This window comes from Callorhinus ursinus, unplaced genomic scaffold (assembly GCF_003265705.2).
Source record: "Callorhinus ursinus isolate GAN/ISIS: 27379988/994484 unplaced genomic scaffold, GSC_fseal_2.0 scaffold27, whole genome shotgun sequence".
Lineage (NCBI taxonomy): Eukaryota > Metazoa > Chordata > Mammalia > Carnivora > Otariidae > Callorhinus > Callorhinus ursinus.
This window is the reverse complement of record NW_027397089.1, coordinates 17,828,812-17,850,155: the sequence shown is the minus strand read 5'-3', so window position 1 is coordinate 17,850,155 and position 21,344 is coordinate 17,828,812. Positions and strand designations below refer to the sequence as shown.

Here is a 21,344-nt window from a genome sequence, read left to right as displayed (position 1 = left end):
TCTCATTCTCTCTCTCTCAAATAAATAAATAAAATCTTTAAAAAAAAAAAACTTCATGAATATTAAAAAAAAAGGTGAGGGCTCTAAATTCAACAGGTGGTTTACCTAATGGCATGGTAAGTTTCACTGAAGAGTGCCTATACTTTGCGTGGCGTTTACTGCATTCCAGGCATGTAACAGAGTTTAGGGTAATAAAAATAATTATAAAAGCAAATTCCAAAGAAGTAAAGGAAAATATTAGGATGAGTAATAAGTTAGTCAAGAAGAATTTCAATGAAATAATTTTTAAACTTCAAAAATAATTTTCATGTATTATCTACTAAAAATTGAATCTATAATTAAAACTTATTTCATATGTTGGCATTTTCAAAATGTATTATTCATTGCTGACTTTATACTCAATCTAATATGTTACTGGTGTCCTTAGGGTAATATCTGTAAAATTTCCACACTAGTTACTTAGGTACTACCTCCATTATCATTCCTAACAAAAATCAAACATTTTAAGTCCCATCTTCTTTAGATTTTATTAAGAAAAAAGTATAATGAGAAGAAGGAAAGGGAATGCAACATTCATGATGAGTGAGGCTTTGAGGTAGGAAGGTAGCAGGGCAAGTTCTCTACCCCACTTCATCTGAATGACCATTCTCCCCTACTTTTTTTTTTTTTTCCATTTCCTTTTCTTTCTCTTTTGTAGATGGGTTGGCCACAATGTCAACCTCATTAGCTGAGGCTGGTAAACAAGACTGAAGAGGTGAACCTACTCCAGTGCCTTTATTTCTCCCCCATCTCAATTCTCCATCTTTGCCCACACTGAATGTTTTTCAAGAGTGAAACTATGGGAAAATAAATGAAATATAAAAGTGGAAAGTGAAAATACAATATAATAAGATGAAATGGCAAGAATGGCAAATAAGGCACTGACTCCTTCTAAATATTTAGTTTATACTTAGAAATAGGTCTATCTAAAGGAAGATTTGTTTTTGTTGGGGGAGAGAATGATGGAAATTGTTTCCTTTAAAAGTTACAGAGCTAGAAAGATCCTTAGAGACCATCTGGTATAAACTAATGGAGAGTTTCAAAAACAATTCTTCTTTCTTCTTAATTCAGATTTTGTCAGAGCATCTTTTTAAAAAGGGAAAGTCATCCAAAGGCATTTGCACTAAATTAGAGTTAAAGGCTAGAGGTTTTCCAGTAAGAATTACAGAAGAGAGGCTTTGTTTATCAAAGCCAATTCTATGAAGGAACAACTGAAACTTCATCAAACAATTAACAGATGGAAAGTTTAAAGAAGTGGTGAACAATGCAGACGCTGGGACCTCTATTTGCACTAAATCAGAGACAGTTATCCACAGCTCTCCAAGTGGTGCCCGTGAAATGTTACCTATCTACGTGGCGATTAGGAGTTGGCTTAAAAGCCACAACCGCTTCCCCTTGGTCCGGATGGGGCCCTCTTGTGTACATGTTACTGAGTGCATACCCATCAGCTGGAGGATACTCTGATACACTGGACTGCTGAAAGACAGAGGAAGAGAGATTAAAGAGTCACTAAGACTATTGGAATGACCACTAATATCAGTCAACAAAACTTTCCACTTTATTGTGATCCGTTCCTCATTTTCAAGTGTTTGACCATTATTAACAAAGTTATGAAAAGGGGGTGATACATTTTTGTCAAAGACCTATTTATAACAGGAAAAGTCATTACTACAAAAGCTAAATTGTAATTCTGAAAATAAGTGGGTATACAAGCAATAAATTCTTTCCTCAGGAATTTCAGTAATAAGTGATTTTGGTAGTAGGTAGACTTTAATGGCTTACATAAAATAAAACTGGTTTAAAAACAACAATAAAACTCTTCCCTCTTGCTCTCTGTGTTTAAGGAACAGACCCTTACCACTCTAGCAAAGTAAATAATACCACACGAAAATCATCTAAACCTTTCATTAAAATTACACACTTTCATTTTTTAAAGATACACAGATCCTATTTTATTTTTTAAAAAATGGCAGCTACTATTATCAGATTTACTGTTGAGGGAAATACAGAAAGACAGAAGCACATTAATCTTGACAATCAATACAGGATAAGACAATGCTGAAGTAATTCTTTTTTGTAGTTACCCAATTCCAACATGAGCCCACTGGGTGCCACCAGGAGGGGGAACTGAGGTCTATGGGCCCAGTGAGCACATGGTTTCAAAGCTATGGGGAAAATAAGAAACAGAGACAAAAACAAACAAACAAACAAAAACCATTCATGTAAAGATTTTATGCTGTTTCCTTATGTGAAATCAAGTATGGAGGAGGCACAATAGACCATGAAGTACTGGAAGTCCTTGGCTATTTAATTGCCTATGAACTCATTGGGGCAAAATATTTGAAACTGGAAATGTTTTAGAAAAGTCTTAGATACATGTTTACTACAGTTCATCCTAATGACAGAGTTGGCAGGAGTAGGGATATGTTTAAACACAGATGGTGTAGGTGAGGTTTCTCCAATGGACTAGTGTGGATGTCAAAATACCCACACTATATTACTCCTTTAGAATATGCTTAACACACAAATGCAAAGAAACAGTTTTCGCCATTTAAATACCTTAGCTTAAATCATCAACAAAATGAAAAGGCAACTATAAAATGGGAGAAAATATTTGCAAATCATATATCTGAAAAGGACTAAAAATCCAAAATATATAAAGAACTCATATAGCTCAAGAGAAAAAAAAAATCCATCCAATTAAAAAATGGGCAGAGCAACTGAATAGCCATCTTTCCATAGAAGACATACAAATGGCCAAAAGGTACATGAAAAGGTGCTCAACATCACTAATCATCAAGGAAATGTAAATCAAAATCACAATGAGTTGTCACCTCACACCTGTTGGGATGGCTATCATCAAAAAGACAAGAGATAACAAGTGTTGGTAAGGATGTGGGGGAAAAAAGGAACCCCTTGTACACCGTTGGTAGGAATGTAAATTGGTGCAGCTGCTATGGAAAACAGTACGGAGGAGATGGCCTGGGGGACTCAGTTGGCTAAGCGTCCAACTCTTGATTTCAGCTCAGGTCATGATCTCCTCGTCATGAGACTGAGCCTGTGTCCGGCTCTGTGCCCAGCAGGGATTCTCTCTCTGTCTGCTTCTGTCCCCAACACCCAGCTCACACAAGCTCTCTCTCTCTCTCTCTCTCAAAATAAATACATAAAATCTTAAAAAAAAAAAAAAAAGAAAGAAAACAGTATGGAGGTTCCTCAAAAAATTAGAAATAGAACTACCATACTATTCAGCAGTCCTGCTACTGGGTATAATAGTAAAGGTAATGAAATTAGGATCTTGAAGATATATCTGCATCTCCATGTCCACTGCAGCCTTGTTCACAATACGGAAACAACTAAGTGCCCATCAACAGATGAATGGGTAAAGATATGGTATAAATATACAACGGAATATTATTCAGCTATGAGAAAGCAAATCTTGTTATTTGCAACAACACAGATGGACTCTGAAAGCATTCTGCTAAGTGAAATAAGCCAAAGAGGAAAAGAAAAATACTGCATGGTATCACTCACACGTGCAATCCAAAAAAAAAAAAAAAAGGGTTGAACTCATAGAAACAGAGTAAAGCGGTTGCCAAGAGCTGGGAGAAATCAGAAGTTGGTAAAAGGGTACAAACTTTCAGCTATAAATGAATAAGGTCTGAGGATCTAATGTAAAACATGGTGAGTACAGCTGATAACACTGTATTGTGTAATTACAATTTGCTAATAGAACTTCAATGTTCTCACCAAAAGAAAAAAAGATAAATATGTGAGGTGACAGATGTGTCAATGTGCTAATTAACTCAATGGGGGGGGATCCTTTTGCAATGCATGTCAAATCACCAGATGAACATCTTAAATATCTTATGATTTTGTCAATTATACCTCAATAAAGCTGAAATTAAAAATGACAAATAAGGGGGCGCCTGGGTGGCTCAGTCAGTTAAGCATTTGCCTTCAGCTCAGGTCATGATCCCAGGATTCTGGGATCAAGCCTCGCATCGGGCTCCCTGCTCAGCGGGGAGTCTGCTTCTCCCTCTCCCTCTGCTGCTCCACCCTCCCCCGCTTGTGCTCTCTCTCTCAAATAAATAAATAAAATCCTTTTAAAAAAGACAAATAAGTAGCTTAATTAATTCAGTTTATCATTTCCCTAGTTGAGAGGAGAGGCACTAGATGATTAGGCAATGTTTTATAAAGGGGGTGTTAGAATCACCCTCACCTTTGGCTAACTCTGAACAGAACCGAGTGAGGTCAATCAGCATGAGATCACTGGGTCCTGAGAGTGACTAGAAATATTGCAAGGGAGGAGAGAAATGATGACAAATGACTAACTGTGATGACCAAACAAGCTTGTTTAGGGCTGCTCCTGGTTCAGAGGAAGTAAAAAAGTTGAGTATTGCCACCCATGTTTGACACCCCATGTCACCCAAGCCTTTCGATTCTACACAAAACCACAAGATCCTGAATCATCCAAGTCTTGTCCTGAGTGTATTTATTTTAGTAGCAATAAAGTATAATAAAGTTCCTCTTCTCGGGATGACTGCATTTTTTATGCATTTTAAATCACCATTAGTTGGCCTCTTTTCCAACAAAATCTTAAGACATAAAAATCCCCTAAAACAGCAAGCAGGTGCTTGTCATTTCATTTTTTTTACACCTCTGGATAAATACATAAGCCATAAAATGGAAAACAGTTTACAACAGGAAAGTGATAACTCATCACAAGGAAAGATTCTCAATAATTCTTCCTTTAAAATTACTTCTTCCATGAGGGTAGACAATTTTTACAATGGAAGCCCAGAACACATGACTCTCTCTTTAAATAAGCAAGTTTTTGAAAAAGAACGCACGAAAGTGAATTTCTGAGGCAATACATTAAGTGGATCTATTTTCTTAATTAAGATACAAAGACTGTAAGCTAGAAATTTCTGTGATTTGAAAATAGTCAGCTGTAACTACAGCAACAAGTGTGTCATAATTTCATGTTCGATTACATCTTTTTTCCTCTAGAAAAGTTGCCCTCTATGAGGAAAGGAAATCCACAGTGCTGAGGTCTGAACTATAAAATCCACACTGCTGAGGTCTGGAGAGGGACTGCCAACCAATGCAAAGGCTGTGAGGTCATCCTCTTAGATCACTTAGAAGGAACAGCAGTTAGAGACTCTACCCTTCGATGCGCCAGAGGAAAAAACAATTATATTAGAAAAAAACATGTCTTCAAGGCAGTGTATTTGCTTTATTTCTGAAGTTTCAAAATTTAACCAATCTTCTATATTATGGTTACTGTCCAAGGGACTGATTTTTAAAAAATTAATTTATGTGTTTTTCCTTAAAAGTGAAGATTTATTCTGGTTTGTTAATCATTCCTTCATATCATGTTTGCCATATTATAAATACCCACAGCACTCTGAGAAAATTAATCTATGGAATTAAATAAAGGAAATGAGCCAGACTTCAAGAAGGATCTAGTCATCATTTACTGTTTCTTCTCCAAACTAGATCTCATTCATCTGATTCCTTGGGTTCTGATTCTTCTATTTGGTTTGGTTCAGCTTTAAGCAATGTTGGATTTTCTTTTCTGACAGAACAAGAAAGAGTCACAGGAAAATCATTTTTAAGAAATGCGCAGAGATAACTTACCCAATTTCAATCTCTCAATTTGCTCCCCAAATAGGTTATACTCTAAAGCTTACTAAATACTTAAAAGGCACAATAAATTTTGTGATCTCCTCAGGGTGTATTAGTGTTATAAATGATCACTTGAGCCCTGGGACTGGGTCCAGAAGAAACTCTGGCCTTCCAGCCAGGCTGAGAAGGTTTCGGAGTTTAGAACTAGGTAGAAGGAAGGAGGAAGGAGGGAAGAAATGGGACATTTGGGAAAGAGCTGCTTGGAACAGGCTTCAGGGACCTAGGTTCAGGGAGCTGTCTCAAGGGTCTGATGATGGAGAGAAAAACAGAAAGAACAAGACAGGCAGCAGTGGGGCAACTGTCTCTGACAAGGGGAGAAAGCAGGCACTCACAAACTGAAACGGGATCACCAGGGCTCAGGGAACACTAGCAGGTGGGTAGGGGTGAGGGCTAAAAGGACTCTAAGGCTGGTGTTAGGCTTCACAGGGAAACAAAGCAACTGCCACGGCAATGACAAAGAGGTGAGAGGTAACCAAGGGCAGCAGGACATATAGTCATTGGTTCTAGAACAATCTTCAGATCAATAAAACGAGAACTCACAATCAGAATTACAAGAGAATGCACAGGTTATTGCACTTTCTACAAAGAGTGATGCTAAACAACTTTACCTCCGTGGATAATCTTTTTGTCTCCTGTTTGCGCTGATGTTCTGCTGCATTTGCCACAGACTCGGCCAGCTGATAAAGATCTTGTTCCATCGGGGCGCCCATGAAGCTCAGCATGGGGGGCTCCCAACCGTTGCGGAACCGCGGGACATACGGTGCGATGAACTGCTCTTTTGGCCACTCTGCTCTGTAGAGGGACAGTAAGGCACAAAATTAAGAAATGTATCCATGTCCAAAATTACTTTCAAGAAGGTTAGCCACAAAAAATAAAAACAGATAACAAACAGAAGCAAAGCATACCTCATCTGCCCTCTGTCTCTTCAAAAAGGGAAAGTGAACACGCTTATACTAGTCTGTAATGCCGACAAAATGAAAGGAAGATTGAATTCTGCCTCATGATCTTTCAGTACACTGCCTCAGTTCTCCATTAATTCAATTTCGTAACATGGATATAGGTTTTGAAAATTTGGAAAGGGAGCATGAGGCCAGAAGTGTTACAACTATTTAGAACATGAACTTCTCTTGCATCTAAAGTAGTTTCAGAGTCTCATCTTCCCCTTCCTTCCCCTCCCTTGGTATGAGCCCTCCTGGTATCAGACACATCTTTCAAAAGAGAAACAACAGAGAATGTTCTTAACATTTATGATTTTTTTAAGTTATAAAGTCCCCTAAATGAAACATTACCAATTTTATAAATTAAATTTATCAGTGAGCCTTTAATCAGTAAAATCAAGTTAGGACTAATCTGGAATCATAATCATTACCCATTCATTATTTAATGACTCTAAGTGAGGCTTATTTCTACAAGCTCCTAATCACTCATGAACCACAAAAATAACTGGGACAGAAATTATAGCTTCATCCCTGCTATACTGTATTGTTTTATCTTTCACAAGATAGGGGAAAGAAAGATTAATTCTTCAGGTTATATTTCTACTATGATGAAATAAGTCTTCTTATTCAGATTATTACGTACCTTCATGATCTTTTTATCTTTATGAATTTTTAAATCAGTATATTCATTTCCTAATACTCTTATCAGGATCTAAAAAATTACCTTTTCTCTTATCAAAAGCTAACAATATATTTCCTTTTGATGTAGTTTTCCCAATGGTCATTCATTTTCTCATTTTGAGGTAGGACCCAAAATCAAGAAATTAGAAAGTCTGAGCTACTTTTGTACTAGGAGATCTGATTAATTTAGTAAGTTTCATGGGAAAATACTAAAAGATCCAACCTAGGCTTATCATAAGATTATAAACTATGAAAATCTAATAGATTTAAGAAATCTATTTAACCAAGTACAATATATAAATAGCATGATACAGTAGGTTATATTAGTATATAAATAAATTTAAATATTATTTTCAAAATAAAAACAACAACTACAGGGTTTTAAGTAATTTTTTGCTTGGTAAACCATTCAATATGTAAACCATATTCCAACACAAGCTGTTGCCTAAGTCCAAAATGTAAGTTATATTTTATATATAAACACAGTTTATGTATGTTTCAATAGAAGAAAAGGAGGAGGAAAAAAATTATGAACTGATCCATTACTTTTAGGCTAGCCCATTCAAAAGCGTTAGGAAGAAAAGCTTCTAAGTGACCACACTGAATGACTCGCTCTAAGTAGTGAGAGAAAAAAATGATTTGGGTCATGGTTAGGAAGGCAAAAATTATTTATTCACATATCATAAAATGAGAAATATTTTTTTGCCTTGCTCAGGACACTTTAACACTGCAATGTTAAATGAGGCAATGTAAATAATTTGTCTTCCACAATGACTTCACTGACAAAAATACGGTTTTTAAAATGATCCCTTTCTCCTTTCCTTTCCCACTACTACTGTTCCAGACCCAGGGAAGGTTGCTTACTAAGGAATCGCTACACTAGCACCAGCATCCCAAGGGGCATCCTGGCCTCTAGTTACTCTGGTCCTCGTCCTTGCTAGGCTCAACTAGCAGACTGATCTTTCTAAAATGCAAATGTGATTATGTCACACTCCTATTCACACAGCTATTGGTTCTCCACAGCCTACAGAATCTTCTCCAACTCTTTAGCATGGCAGTGGGAGCCTTCAGAGCCCACCTGCTTATTTCCATGTGCCTCATTTAACACCATCCCTCCTCGCCCCCTTCCCCATAAGCACCTGCTACCCAAAGTCTATATACCAGCTAAACCCATATTCAGTCTCCATTCTCTTGACTTCCTGCTTCATGCCCTCATTCATGCTTCTCTATTAGGAAGGCCCCTCCCCAGCTATGTATTTGTGGAAATCCTACTCATCCAGCTGAAAGGCAGCATAGCAAAATAATTATGAACATCAACTCCAGAGCCAGACTGCCAGGTACAAATTGCAGATCTGCCACTTAAGAGTTATATGGCTTTGAGCAAATTACTTAACCACTCTAGGCCTCAGTTTTGTTATCTGTAAAATAGGGATAACAACAGTACTTATATAAAGTTCATGGAAGAGTGCCTGGCAAACACTATCTGTATAGTGTGTACATATATATTACATAATATACTACTATTATTATCTATTGATTTTAAATGCCAGCTCTTCTTTGAAAGCTAACTACACCCCCTCTTCAAATTCTCTTCCTGATGGCTCCCCTTACCAAACAACAGCAGTTTATAAGTCACTCGGGTGGTTAATATGCCTTACACTTTATATCTTCTCCATTAGACTGGCTTTTTAAGGGTTTAGGCTTTTTCACCTGTAATGCCTAGTCTTTCATACGCAGAAGGCTAAAAATAAACGTCTCATTAGATTCCTGTAATAACAAAGAACAATACTTAAAGTATTACAGGTATTAAACTCATATACATCTACCTGGCTTTCATCCACGTTTCTCCCAGTGACATCCACAGCTGTCTTTCATCATTGTTGACAGTATAATTTAAGAACTCAATTGTGTCCTTAGTCAATAGGGGGCTGAGTACTGAACTGGCTAGTTCAGGACCTCCTGTTGCCTGCACCACCTAAAATGACAATAAATCATTTTTTAGCAAGAAGATGATGATTACTTGTATATTTTCAAAATATGTAAAATCCATGCCAAAACAAGCACTGTTGTCTGCACCACCTAAAATGACAATAAATCGTTTTTTAGCAAGAAGATGATGATGACTTGTATATTTTCAAAATATGTAAAACCCATGCCAAAACAAGCAGTTTTTATATACTCAAATTTTGACATGGTGCAGTGTACTACTTACTGAATGAAAAACAGCTTATTAAGTCAACCTGCCCAGCCCAAAGGTGACTAATAATCTAGAATGAAAAGTTAGTAGTTTAACAACTTTCACAGGATCTATTGGTTGCATATGACCATATTTTCCCTGGAAAATACTAATGGCTATCCAAAGAATTCTCAGTCAGGTGGTTTAACTATCTCCGCTTTTTGCTTAAAAAAAAAAAAAAAAAAAGTACACGTATCTTTTTCTGGCAAATCTATTATCCCAAACTTGGAAAGTATGGTTCTATAAATGAATACTACAGAGAGAAATAAGGCTCAACTTAACAGTCTACGGCTGTGCCTATATAAAGACATACAAAACTAAAAGGATCCAGAGAGAAAAGTGAGAGAAGAATGAGAACTGGTACTCTGAATCTATGGTATTTTTCCCCAGGATTTAATTCTAGGAAATTGTCCTGATTTAAAATGGATAATTTAATGATTAGCAGAAACAAATAAACAGGTGCACCTCTCTGATAAACAAAAGGATGATAAGTGTATGTCCAGAAACTGCTCCAAGTTTCTGGACTTCTCAGAGGCTATTTCCTGGCTAAAGAATGGTAGTTATCTCCTAGAGCAGAAACCAGAGCCCTTTTATAAAAATCTCACCTTCCCAGAGATATGGCACAAGAAAAAAGGGATTTTTTTTGAATGGCTCCGGACCAAGAGTCAGTTTCTCAGTTTCTCCCCAGTCACCCAAGTGTTCTGAGCACGTACGCTGTTGTATGCCTCTGTGTATCTGCACATGCTCCTTCCCAGTTCCCCAAGAGGCCCTTCCTTTATCACTCAGAACTCTACTCCGGTACCACCTCTTCCAAGAAGGTTTCCTTAATCCTAAAGCATAGCTCCAAGGCACCTCAGTGTCCCCAAAACAATTTATGCATAGAAGTAACATGTTACATTTTAACTTATGGCTCATTTTTCAGTTTTCCCTCCTGTGAGGACTTGGGCCAAGTCAATTGCAGAAGACATAGTGTTAGAGGGGTGACCGAGAATCAGTGAAAGAAAAGATGAGAAGTAAGAAGGGAGGGCTGACTCTTACTTGAGAACAAAATTTACCCTGACTGCCTGGTACAGTAATTTTCTTACTTCCAAGCCCTATAAGCACTTCTGGTGAATATGTAGGAATGATTAAGAGGGAAAAGTAAAGGAGTAAAATCTAGGAGTAGAGGAACTTTAAAATCTTTGGGAATGAAGGAGAAGAAATGTCAATAAAAAGCTATAAGACATAGTTCCTTCTCAAGAACGGATGTTAAGCATGTATGGTTGCGGTGGGTGTGCCTGCGTGTGGAGATGCTGAGGGCAGAGGGCAGGTCTTGCAAGGTTTAAAGCCACTAAAATGTTGTGTGGCTGGTTGTAGGCCCTAAATAAATGTTCCTTCCCATTGTCTCTTGTCCAAGTAATATGTCTGGGGCTCTGTAGGCAGAACATTAAAAGGAATCACAAACATATTCTGATTGGAGAGACCATGAATAAGGAGTCATTTCTGATGAAAAAAAAAAAAAAAGACAAAATAAATCCCATTTTCAGATACAGAGCTTGATCACAAAGGCTAATTTCTACCTGTGAGGGAAACCAGTCCCATTATTTTATAGTTCTCTTTTATGTAACGACCACATATCTACATATCTACTTATAATGTGTGAAAGAGTATGCCAAGAATGAGGAGATGGCAAAAACTCTTTTAAAGTCAACACTTCCTAATATTCAAACCAAGACAGTATCAAATGTGTTAAAGAATAAGGAATATAAATTTTGTTAATGAGCTACTACTATGGGATTCTCTGCATATGAATGGCCTTGATTTAATTTTTAAAGAGCTTATAAAGCAAAAATTATTCAACAATAACTAGACAAGTAGAAATCTGATGTTCTATATATATATATATATAGCAACAACATATGGAAGTGTTCATAAATTACTGATGTAGTCTTGGACTTTCATCTTCTAATCTCTTATTGCCCAGTTCTGACACTTATGCTGATAATGTTACTTTCCTATGTTTGTAAAGCAATATTCATTTCATATTCTACTTCAGGTCTTTGTCTAGTTGCCCTTAGGGAAAGAAGAAGATTTATCATCCCTTTTTGTTACTTGCACTTTCTTTTTCTCATTTTTAGTTTGATAATCAAGTAAAACCTATGGGAAATGCATTTGAATTTGCCCCATTTTTGATAAATATTAGAGTACTCAAACCATAGGGTTTATATGCCCTCAACCAAAATTAATGAAATTTATCTGCTTCGTCTAGTCTTTAAAAAAAAAAACAATCACAGAAATAAGACACAGGATAATCACACATTTCTTTTTTTTTTTTTTTTTTTAAAGATTTTGTTCATTTATCTGACAGAGAGAGACACAGCGAGAGGGGGAACACAAGCAGGGGGAGTGGGAGAGGGAGAAGCAGGCTTCCCGCCGAGCAGGGAGCCCGAGGCGGGACTCGATCCCAGGACCCTGGGATCACGACCTGAGCCGAAGGCAGTCGCCCAACCAACTGAGCCACCCAGGCGCCCCGATAATCACACATTTCTAACAATTATCATTACTGCTATTGTCATCCCACAAAGTGATCATTTGCTCTTCTGACAGGCAGAGCCATTCACAAACACTCCACCCATGCCTGCCTTAGCCCACAAAGGAGGAAATTCTGTCCTCCTGGAAGTATTTAAAAGACTCCACCTTCTTTCCACTCCTCACTCACTTGTCCTCCCACAAAAACCGGAATGACCTATCTAACTGGTGAAATTGTCGAAAAGGGTGATTTGTAGCCTACTCTCTCTTCAGATCTGTCTGTATGGGAGGGCGACAACTGTTCCATCTGCTTTCTGTCGCATGCTTTTCCCAAACCCCTGCACTTGTTTGTTGTGTACTCTTTAATATTCCAGTGAGTTCTCCCAACTGCCCCATAGGACAAGATGGTTGTACGTAATGTCAGCCTAGACAAGTTGCTATTAACACCATTTGCAGATATAAGAAATATATAATGGGAAGGGAAGTATATTACCATACCATATAAGGAGAGAACACAGCTGCATACTGAAAATCTTGAAAATGAAGATGTGTATCTTGGATCCTGGCCTCCAGCACAAGAGGTATAACCTTTTGCTGGATAAACTCATAGGAGCATCCAACTCCTTCACAAAGGGAATTGTCCCCAACACACCCTTTTGTTAGCTTTAAAAATTATACCTTTTGTACAAATACACATGTATTTGAAGGGAGTTTTCTGGGGGAAAAATGTATTATGAGGATATCACTCCACCTGGCACAGAGTGAGTATGCTAAAGACTACTAATTGCTCCCTAGTGTCCACTCTCTTCTTCTTCCTTCTGGAAAGAGAAGTTCCTGCATTTTAGATGAATCTACAGGCACACAGATGGAGACTATATTCCTTTGGTGTTCAGTATGGCCACATGAAAACATTCAGGCCAACTGGACAAAGGCAGAAATTATCTGTTTAAGTTCAGAGTCACCTCCTTAAAGATAAATCACCTTTCTTTGCCCCTGTACAGCTGTAACAAGGGCATGGAGGTAAATCAGCTTCCACTATAGAGATATCTGACATAGTTGCTCAATTCTTCTCTTGGACACATTTTCTTCGTTTGGCTTCCAGAATACCATAATATTCTTATGTTTCTTCTCCTGACTTAACTGCTTCTTCTCAATCTTCTTTGTTGGTTCTTTCTATTCTCCTAACACTGAAATTGCCCAAGGCTCAACCAGTCCTTGTTCCTCAATTACGATTACTACCTTGGTGATAATATCATGGCTTTAAATGCCCTCTATATGCAGATGATCCTTAAATATGTATCTATAGCTTTGATTTCTCCACTGAACTCCAAATTCATATATTCAACTACCAAATTTTTCCATCTAGATGTAACAAAATTTTGACATGTCTAAAACTGAATTCCTTATCTTCCTTCAAAAAAAATCTGTCTTACCTATTGTCTTCCCCATCTCGATTAATAATTATTCCATCCCTCCACTCTTAGGCCAAAACCTTTGGAGATACCCTTGGCTCTTACATAGCACATCTAATCAACTGGTAAATGTTGCTTCTCTGGTTTATACCCAAAATCCGATTTCTTCTTACGATTTCTAATGTCACCCAGTCCAAACACCATAATCTCTGATCTGGATTATTTTAATAACCACCCTAGTCCCTTCTTCCCCCAGATTTCTAAGTATTCTAGCCAGAGCAATCCTTTTGTGCTGAAAACACCCCAAAAGTGTAAAAGATTTCCTAACCACTTAAAAAGACCAACAAAATATGACCTCCTGTTGCATTGCTGACTTCATCTCCTAATTAAGCTCTCCCTCATTCTGTTCAAGTCACAATACTTATTTATTCCAAGAACATAATTTGCAATTACCATCCCAGAGCACTCACAATAGCTGTTCTCTGTCTGGAATTCTCTTCTTTCAGAAATCCACATGACTCATTCCTCACTTCATTTGCTCACATGACACCTCTCACCTTAACCAACCCTATTCAAAAAGGGTAATACTCTACCTTGCATACGTGTGCACACTTGCATGAGCATACACCTGAAATATTCCCCGTTCTCTGTCCCTGCTGTATTTTTTCAAATAACACTTGTTTTTAGCAAAATATATTATTTATGCATATATTTAGGTTACTGATTGCCCCTCCATACTACGATATAAGTTCCAAGAGGGTAAAAATTTATGTCTGTTTTATTCCTGATAAGCTACTAATAGTGGTAAGCACGTAATAGGCTCTCAATTAATATTTCTGAATGAATAAATAAATGAGCAAAGCCCTCCATCCAGTACCAGTACCTCTTCACACCCAGACTATTTTGGGAGAAAGAGAAAAACTTTTACATTATTATAGCCCTTTGTATTATATCCTAGTATATACTGAAACACTAGCATCTGATAAATATTTCTTTTCATCTTCCTAGCTCTGTCAGAGACATCGGTTTCCTCAGCAATAAAGTAAAGATGCTTGAACAGGATGATTTCTAAGGTTCTTTCAAACTCTCAAATTGCACATTCTCGATATTGACATAGATGCCAAGAGAAATCGTATCCACGCAAAGTAATGAAGGAAAACTATCGAGATACTCCAGACAGACACCTGGGGTTGAAAAACATACTAAGGGTGATTACTTTCTTAAATTAACAGTCTTACCATATTTAATGGAGTAAATAAAAAATGAACCAAATCTGCAGCACTCGGATTCTGGATGTGAGACTTCAGTTTGGCCTGTAGCATTAAGAAAACAGACAAACAAATTACTATGATGCAATCAAGCAAAAAACAGATGCTCATAAAGGTCTGATACAGACTCAGAGAAAGAGTTCTTTACTACTAGTTTAACTTTTAATATATGAATCAGCCTAGGTAAGTCAGATTAAGAGAATTTAGTTTAAAAACAAGTTAGGAGTTGTTCTTTTTTGATAATTTGCTTGGATACATAGGTTTTATTATCTGTTGTCCTAATTAAAAGCAAATCAAAACATACATACCAAAAAATCTACAAGAATAATTTTATCTCTTCATTTAATCAGAAACATCCTGGCTAGAATTTGATCTCCTTCATTTGTTTCTTTTGATTATATACAAATAAATTCCACTTACCAGAAGGTTAAATCCATGTTTAAACTTTTGTAAACAGTCAACAAACTCCTCAGGAGGGGGAGGTTTTGCCCGCAGAGTTAGAACACCCTCTAAAAGAAATAAACGGGAAGGGGGACAGATGAAAGCAAAGCTGTCAGAAAATCTAGTAAATGAAAAAATAAAAAGCCCCATTTGTGTCTGTAAAATTTGATCATTCCCGATACCATGCTTCCTAGCTACTCTAGTACGTCTCCTAGACTCACTGTAACAAACTAAGGTGATCCAACATTTGAAATGGATTCTTCTACCCTTAGGCTCTACTAACCCCTCACCAATTCCATCGATCTATGCTGTAGCCCTTTTATGTCCCAATTATTGCACTTACCATCACAAAGACTATAAAAATGTGCGAGTTATAAGCCCTGCTCTGAAGGGCCTTAAAATCTTTAGAAAACACGAATCGGTAAGTAACCAAGATACACCAAGGAAGTGTTGTAGAAAGAGACTACACCTGGTTGGGAAATGGGAAAATGGACACCTAATGGTTGTTTCATGGGGGAAGTAGCTTTTAAGATGGGATGTGAAAGGTCTGTTACACGGCAATTTGGTAAGAAAATGTCATAGTTGGATATAACAGCATAAGTAAAAAAACATGGAAAAAGGAAATTGCACGTACATGAAACAACAAACTAAAGCAGAGAAACCAAGAGAATGGAAAAGTAGACCAAGGTTGGATTGAGGGTGACTCTGACTGCCCGGGGGGGCAGGGGGAGGAGCAGAAGTAAATCAATAGAACATGGAATTAACATGCTGTTCAGAAGAATGAAGTGACTACATTAGAGCTTGATGACAACTGTCCTCCCAGAATAAAAGACTGGAGGCTTGAAGACTACTTAGAGAGCCAGGTAAAAAATGATGACAGCTTGAAGCAGACATTAGCTATGAAAATGAAAAGGGAAACAACTGGATATAAAACACAGTGAAAATATAAAATCGATGTTGGCTGCAAGTTAAAGAATGAAGTCATACTAGATCTGTGGTCTTGAATCTGGATGACCAAAAGGATAGAACACCCCTCATAAAGAATATAGCAGGAATAAGTGGTTTGGGACATAAGGATGCAATAATAATTAATTTCAGAATATAGGGAGGTGAGGTATACCCAGAGGTACACATCTGGAAGACAAGTCTACAGGTCTTATGCTTAAGATGTAGACATGAGCTAGAGAAAAACTGGGAGGTCATGTGTCATGAAAGGGATATTTACTCACTATTCTTTTAATTTTGTTCCACAGTTATAAGTTTATATATTTTGAGGCCATTTTAAATAGCTAACTACAGCATACCCCAAAACTGCTTGTAAGTGACCTGAATATATTGTTTGGGAGCTCTGTGATAAAAAAATTCAAATCCATTGATAGTTGTAACTATTTTAATGAGAAAAATCAATCCTTTTAACAAAATAATGAGGTTCTATATTTATAATAAAATAAATCAAAATATGGGAAGAATAGAGCCACGACTTTCTTTAACAGATACTAATTTTACAGTCACTAATTAAAACTACAAAGAGATGGTTGTTAGCTGAATCTCAGAGTCTCTGTGATTTAGGTTAAGTATCCTAGAGTCTTTTCTTACTGTATTCAACTTGGAACCAAAATGGACCATTCCCTAGGGTCTTCTTAGTCTGTCTAACTCCCAGGTGCTATCCCAAAACTAGAAAAGGGACTTTGGCCCACTGTCAATGGAGTTTTGCTGAGCAGTTCACAAGGGCAGAAACTCTGCCTAGCACTGGAGTTCTGAATGGTCTTTAGAAGTTTAAGAAAATCCAGGGGCGCCTGGGTGGCTCAGTCGTTAGGCGTCTGCCTTCGGCTCAGGTCATGACCCCAGGGTCCTGGGATGAAGCCTCGCATCAGGCTCCCTGCTCTGCGGGAAGCCTGCTTCTCCCTCTCCCACTCCCCCTGCTTGTGTTCCCTCTCTCACTGCGTCTCTGTCAAATAAATAAATCTTTAAAAAAAAAAAAAAGAAAAGAAAAGAAAATCCAACTTACCTCCTGGTCCTTTCTTTTTACCTTTCTTACTTTTCTTCCTTTTAGAAAGCTCAGAAAATGCTTCAGCTGCTTTTTGGAGTTTTGTGATAAAAAATTCAACATCATCCAAGATGTGATTTAATATTTGCTGGAATGAGAAATTACAGAATAAGATTTAAGACAAAACCATTTTTGCCTTGAATGAATACTATTAGTCAGTAAAGGAAAATCAGAAAGTTAAAAAAAAAAAAAAAGAAATACCTCCCACATGCAAATTTCAAGTTTATCACTAATTCTAAGAAAAAGAATTGAACTAAATATACATATACCAGTGGCTAAAGTCTGACATTTACATTTTTCTTTAGCTTAAATCTTGTTCTATTTTCAATACCATAAAGAAAGCATTCACAGTATCTATTCGGATTATTAATTATTTTCAACTACTCTAATTTTCTCACAGGGTTCTCCCACATAAAGTTAGGAGAAAAATTCTAAGAAACATCCTGTTAGAAGAGCAATGAGCATTTCTGCTTTCTAATAAATATGCCAATAAAGCACCAACATTATTATTTCATGGAATTAAAGGTATACAGAATGTTCTGATTACCTAATAAACACATAGATAATCTAGAATAATAATCATTAATGAGAGTTGCCACATGGTAAAATAGAATTAATGATGAATTATGCTTTCAGGGATTATTGGATCAGTTTTGATTGTCTTAGCTGACTTTCTGTAGTATGTGTGAAACCTGACATTCTTCTAATTTAAAAGACTAGAAACCGGGATTAAATAAACTTTTAAGTATAATAAATAATGGTGTAATATAAAAATTAAATTCCAAACTTCAAATTCCTATATTTGTTTCCAAATAAGCTAGGATTGTGTATAACATAAATAGTAATTATATTGAGATTAATTTTATTATTATATCAGAAGGCATTGTCATTCTGTAAGGAAATTACTATGGACTAATAAAAATAAATACAGCCTTATTCTTTATAAAGAGTTAATATTTATATATCTACTTTTAAAAAATTCCACTTAACTTTTATCTTTCAGGCATTATAAAATTGTTTAATAAAAATAAATGTCATGAAGAGATATTTAGAAGACATTTCAATTATGAATTACAAGCTATGAAAAAAGTTAAAATCCCCCAAATCTGGTAATTCAGTTTAAGTTCCTTTGTAAACTAGTTAATATGCTAGTTCTTCTATCAGAGCCCTATCCTACTAACTAAATATTGACATAAAGGCAAAAATAGTTAAGAAAGAGATAATTCGAAGGGCATAACCACCAATGGAAAGAGAAAATACAGTTTGCACAAAACATCTTTATTTAAATCAACTTCATTTTCCCTATTTTTTTCCTCTTTTTAAAAAGAAGGCAATGGCCTAAAGAGGACTGTTGGACCTACCACGTCTCTGTCAATTCGGGCCGCCATCATTTCAGGTGCTTCTTCCTGCTCGTGATACTGCCTTGGTTTCTCAACTAAAGAAAGAAGAATCACAAGTCTTTCAACCTGTTACCTAAGTGAGATCAATCTAGGTAGTATGAAATATGAAAAGTGGCTAGAAAAGAGTGCCATTTGCACAAGGGAACACCTTCACTGGATACAAAATCAAAACTGCTCATCATCTATGAATGACATGCATCCTTGCCACCACTAACTGAGAAGCACTTGGCCAGGGCTGACGTGCTTGCCTTCAGCCTTTATGATTTACCCTGTAACTTCCCCTCCTATTCTCCCTCTTCCCAATGACAGTTGCCTGTAGAACCAACTCTAACTTCTCACCCTATAATTCCTATACAAGAAAGAAATACAAACTCACATTTAAGCACCTGCTCCTCAGGTCAACTAATTTCTAATGCAACCTCCCAATTTTATACATTCCACCACTGTGATTACAATAAAGCTTTGGGCGTTCTGACAGTAAAGTGCTTTTTTCAAATTCTAGTTGTCATTAAGCTTAAAATCCACAATGTTGGGCTCACTGATTTATACTTATAAGTATAATACCTATAGGATTTGCAAATTAAGTAATACATATCTTAAGAGCATTCAAGATGTTAAGTTAGCTCAGTTAGCTAAAGCATGATGTTAATCATAAGGTCACTATAATGAACTCCCTTCTGGTTAATGCTACCACTAAACACAGATACTTCTACAAATATTTCACAGTAGATTAAATAAAAGAAAAACTGTACAGATGAAACTGGAAAAATATATGATCAATAAGGGAAAAAACTCCTAATATTTCATCATGACTCATGATGTTCAATATAGAAAACTACAAAAAATACTGAGAACTCTGTATTGTTATACCTCTTCTATGCCTTTCCCAATAAATGGAATATTGGCCCCCCAAAAGAAGAAATTATGGAGTTTTTTGCAATTTAATTAGTGGCTCTTAAGTACTTTAAGATAATATGAATTTATATTTATGAACTCTTGCCAGTTAAATGCTGTTTTACATGGAGTTAGTGGCTTTCTTGGGTATAGTATACTACAGAAAACATGTTGAACTTGAAATATAGCTAGTAAGAACTCTAGAGAAGCCCTAAAATATCACTTGGAGGGTGAGGTAAGGGGAGACGCAGTATCTCGCAGACTTTTTCATGGTCTCTGGCACCACTACGAACCCCACTACCACTACTCTACAGAGATCACTTTTGGAAGTCAGGGGTAAGGCTGCGTCAAGGATTCAAAGGAGATGTTTAGTCTGAGTTAGCTGGAGCCTTCAGAGGGACCAAAAAGATACTCCTTTTGGGGGGGATTTCCAACCAAAAACTGGCCTGGGTCCAGATAGAACCTCACACAATAAGTGCTACGTTCTATATGGCCTAGTAGAAAATTAGAAGTTCTGAAAACCCTTTCTTACTCTCATTTAAATAGGTAAGATTGCACAGCATATTTTAGACAAAATCTAGTAAGAGCCCAGAAACATCTCTTTGTTGTAAATCATATAGGTTTTACAGATGTTTTCACAAATTTATTCAGAATATTTATAAACTGAAGATCTCTTATCCTTCCTCAACTTCAAGGAAGACCATTTTGATCTCTCTCCAAACCCACATCTCTTCTACCAAAAGAGCAGCAACAAGACACTATGTGAACACAAAAAACAGAAAACACTATAAACTATTCGTTTTTTTAAACACAAAATATTGCAGAAAAAAACAGATCAACAGAAATTTGTATGATTTCTAAAAACAAATTGTTATAAAGTAAATATTCTGCTACTTCATTTTTGATAAACGGATGTTTCAAAGATTTTTTTCTTTCATCTGTCTGGTAGCTGGGCTTACATGTGAAACTCTAAAAATAACTTCAAGTATACAAAAAAAAATAAATAAAATGGAAAGCAATTCAGAAATAAAATGAACTCAATTTGGCAAAAATGAGATGAACCATACGTTATGTGTTTTACACTGCAGTAGGGACTGCTGTAGACATTATTTGCTTTCAGATTCACAGCAACCCATGAATTATTATCCCCACTTTACAAATGAGGTTGAAACACAAAGAGATACCATCCAAGGTCGCACAGCAGATCCTGGTCTTACTCCAGAGTCCAACTTTTGACTCACCAGACTCAGAATAAAGTCTAGTGTCACTTATTTATGGTCACCAAGTTCTACTGTTTAACTACATTGTTAGATATCTGCATGAATAATGTTTTATTAGATAAAGGATAAGTGATTTAAGTCCACTGAACAGTGAGGCAGAAGAGTGAGACTCTAGTCTTCATCAGATTCAAACTCGTTGGATCACAATTTATAAACTCATAATAAAGAGATTGGACCAAACATATTTTAAGGCATTTTCAGTCATAAAAATTTCAGGTTTGGTAAAACAAAACAAAACAAAACAAAACAAAAACATTCTGACATACAAAAAGTTATGCTAAATTCTACACCGGGATTATTTGTCTTTGAAAAAGCATGCCAAGGTAAAATGACGATGCACACAAAGGTCCCCTCTGACAAGCTGAGCAAGATGGAGATGCTTTGACTCTTGTCCCAACACCCCGACAGCCTTTTCACATAAGCACAACAATTCTCCCAAACAGGAGAGCGGTAAGATAATAATAATGAAAAGAATTCTGAAGGAGAATCTTTGCAAAAAAAATCTGATAGTC

General features: G+C 36.6%; 1 protein-coding gene across 7 annotated transcripts in view; it reads right to left on the bottom strand.

The window, feature by feature from the left end:
• The window catches only part of EPS8 (EGFR pathway substrate 8, signaling adaptor), a 178,974-nt gene that overhangs the window by 23,820 nt on the left and 133,810 nt on the right, over positions 1 to 21,344 (bottom strand). For 5 of the 7 annotated variants that reach the window (XM_025879778.2, XM_025879782.2, XM_073877931.1 and 2 more), the window contains 7 exons: positions 18,620 to 18,693; positions 17,220 to 17,346; positions 15,191 to 15,279; positions 14,741 to 14,815; positions 9,173 to 9,321; positions 6,336 to 6,519; positions 1,385 to 1,515 (listed from right to left, as the gene is read on the bottom strand). In XM_025879778.2, coding sequence (XP_025735563.1) covers positions 1,385 to 1,515; positions 6,336 to 6,519; positions 9,173 to 9,321; positions 14,741 to 14,815; positions 15,191 to 15,279; positions 17,220 to 17,346; positions 18,620 to 18,693 — 829 coding nt within the window. Of the gene's footprint in view, positions 1 to 1,384; positions 1,516 to 1,545; positions 5,618 to 6,335; positions 6,520 to 9,172; positions 9,322 to 14,740; positions 14,816 to 15,190; positions 15,280 to 17,219; positions 17,347 to 18,619; positions 18,694 to 21,344 lie in introns of those variants that run through there. The other 2 variants (XM_025879781.2, XM_073877932.1) reach the window with 2 other exon arrangements.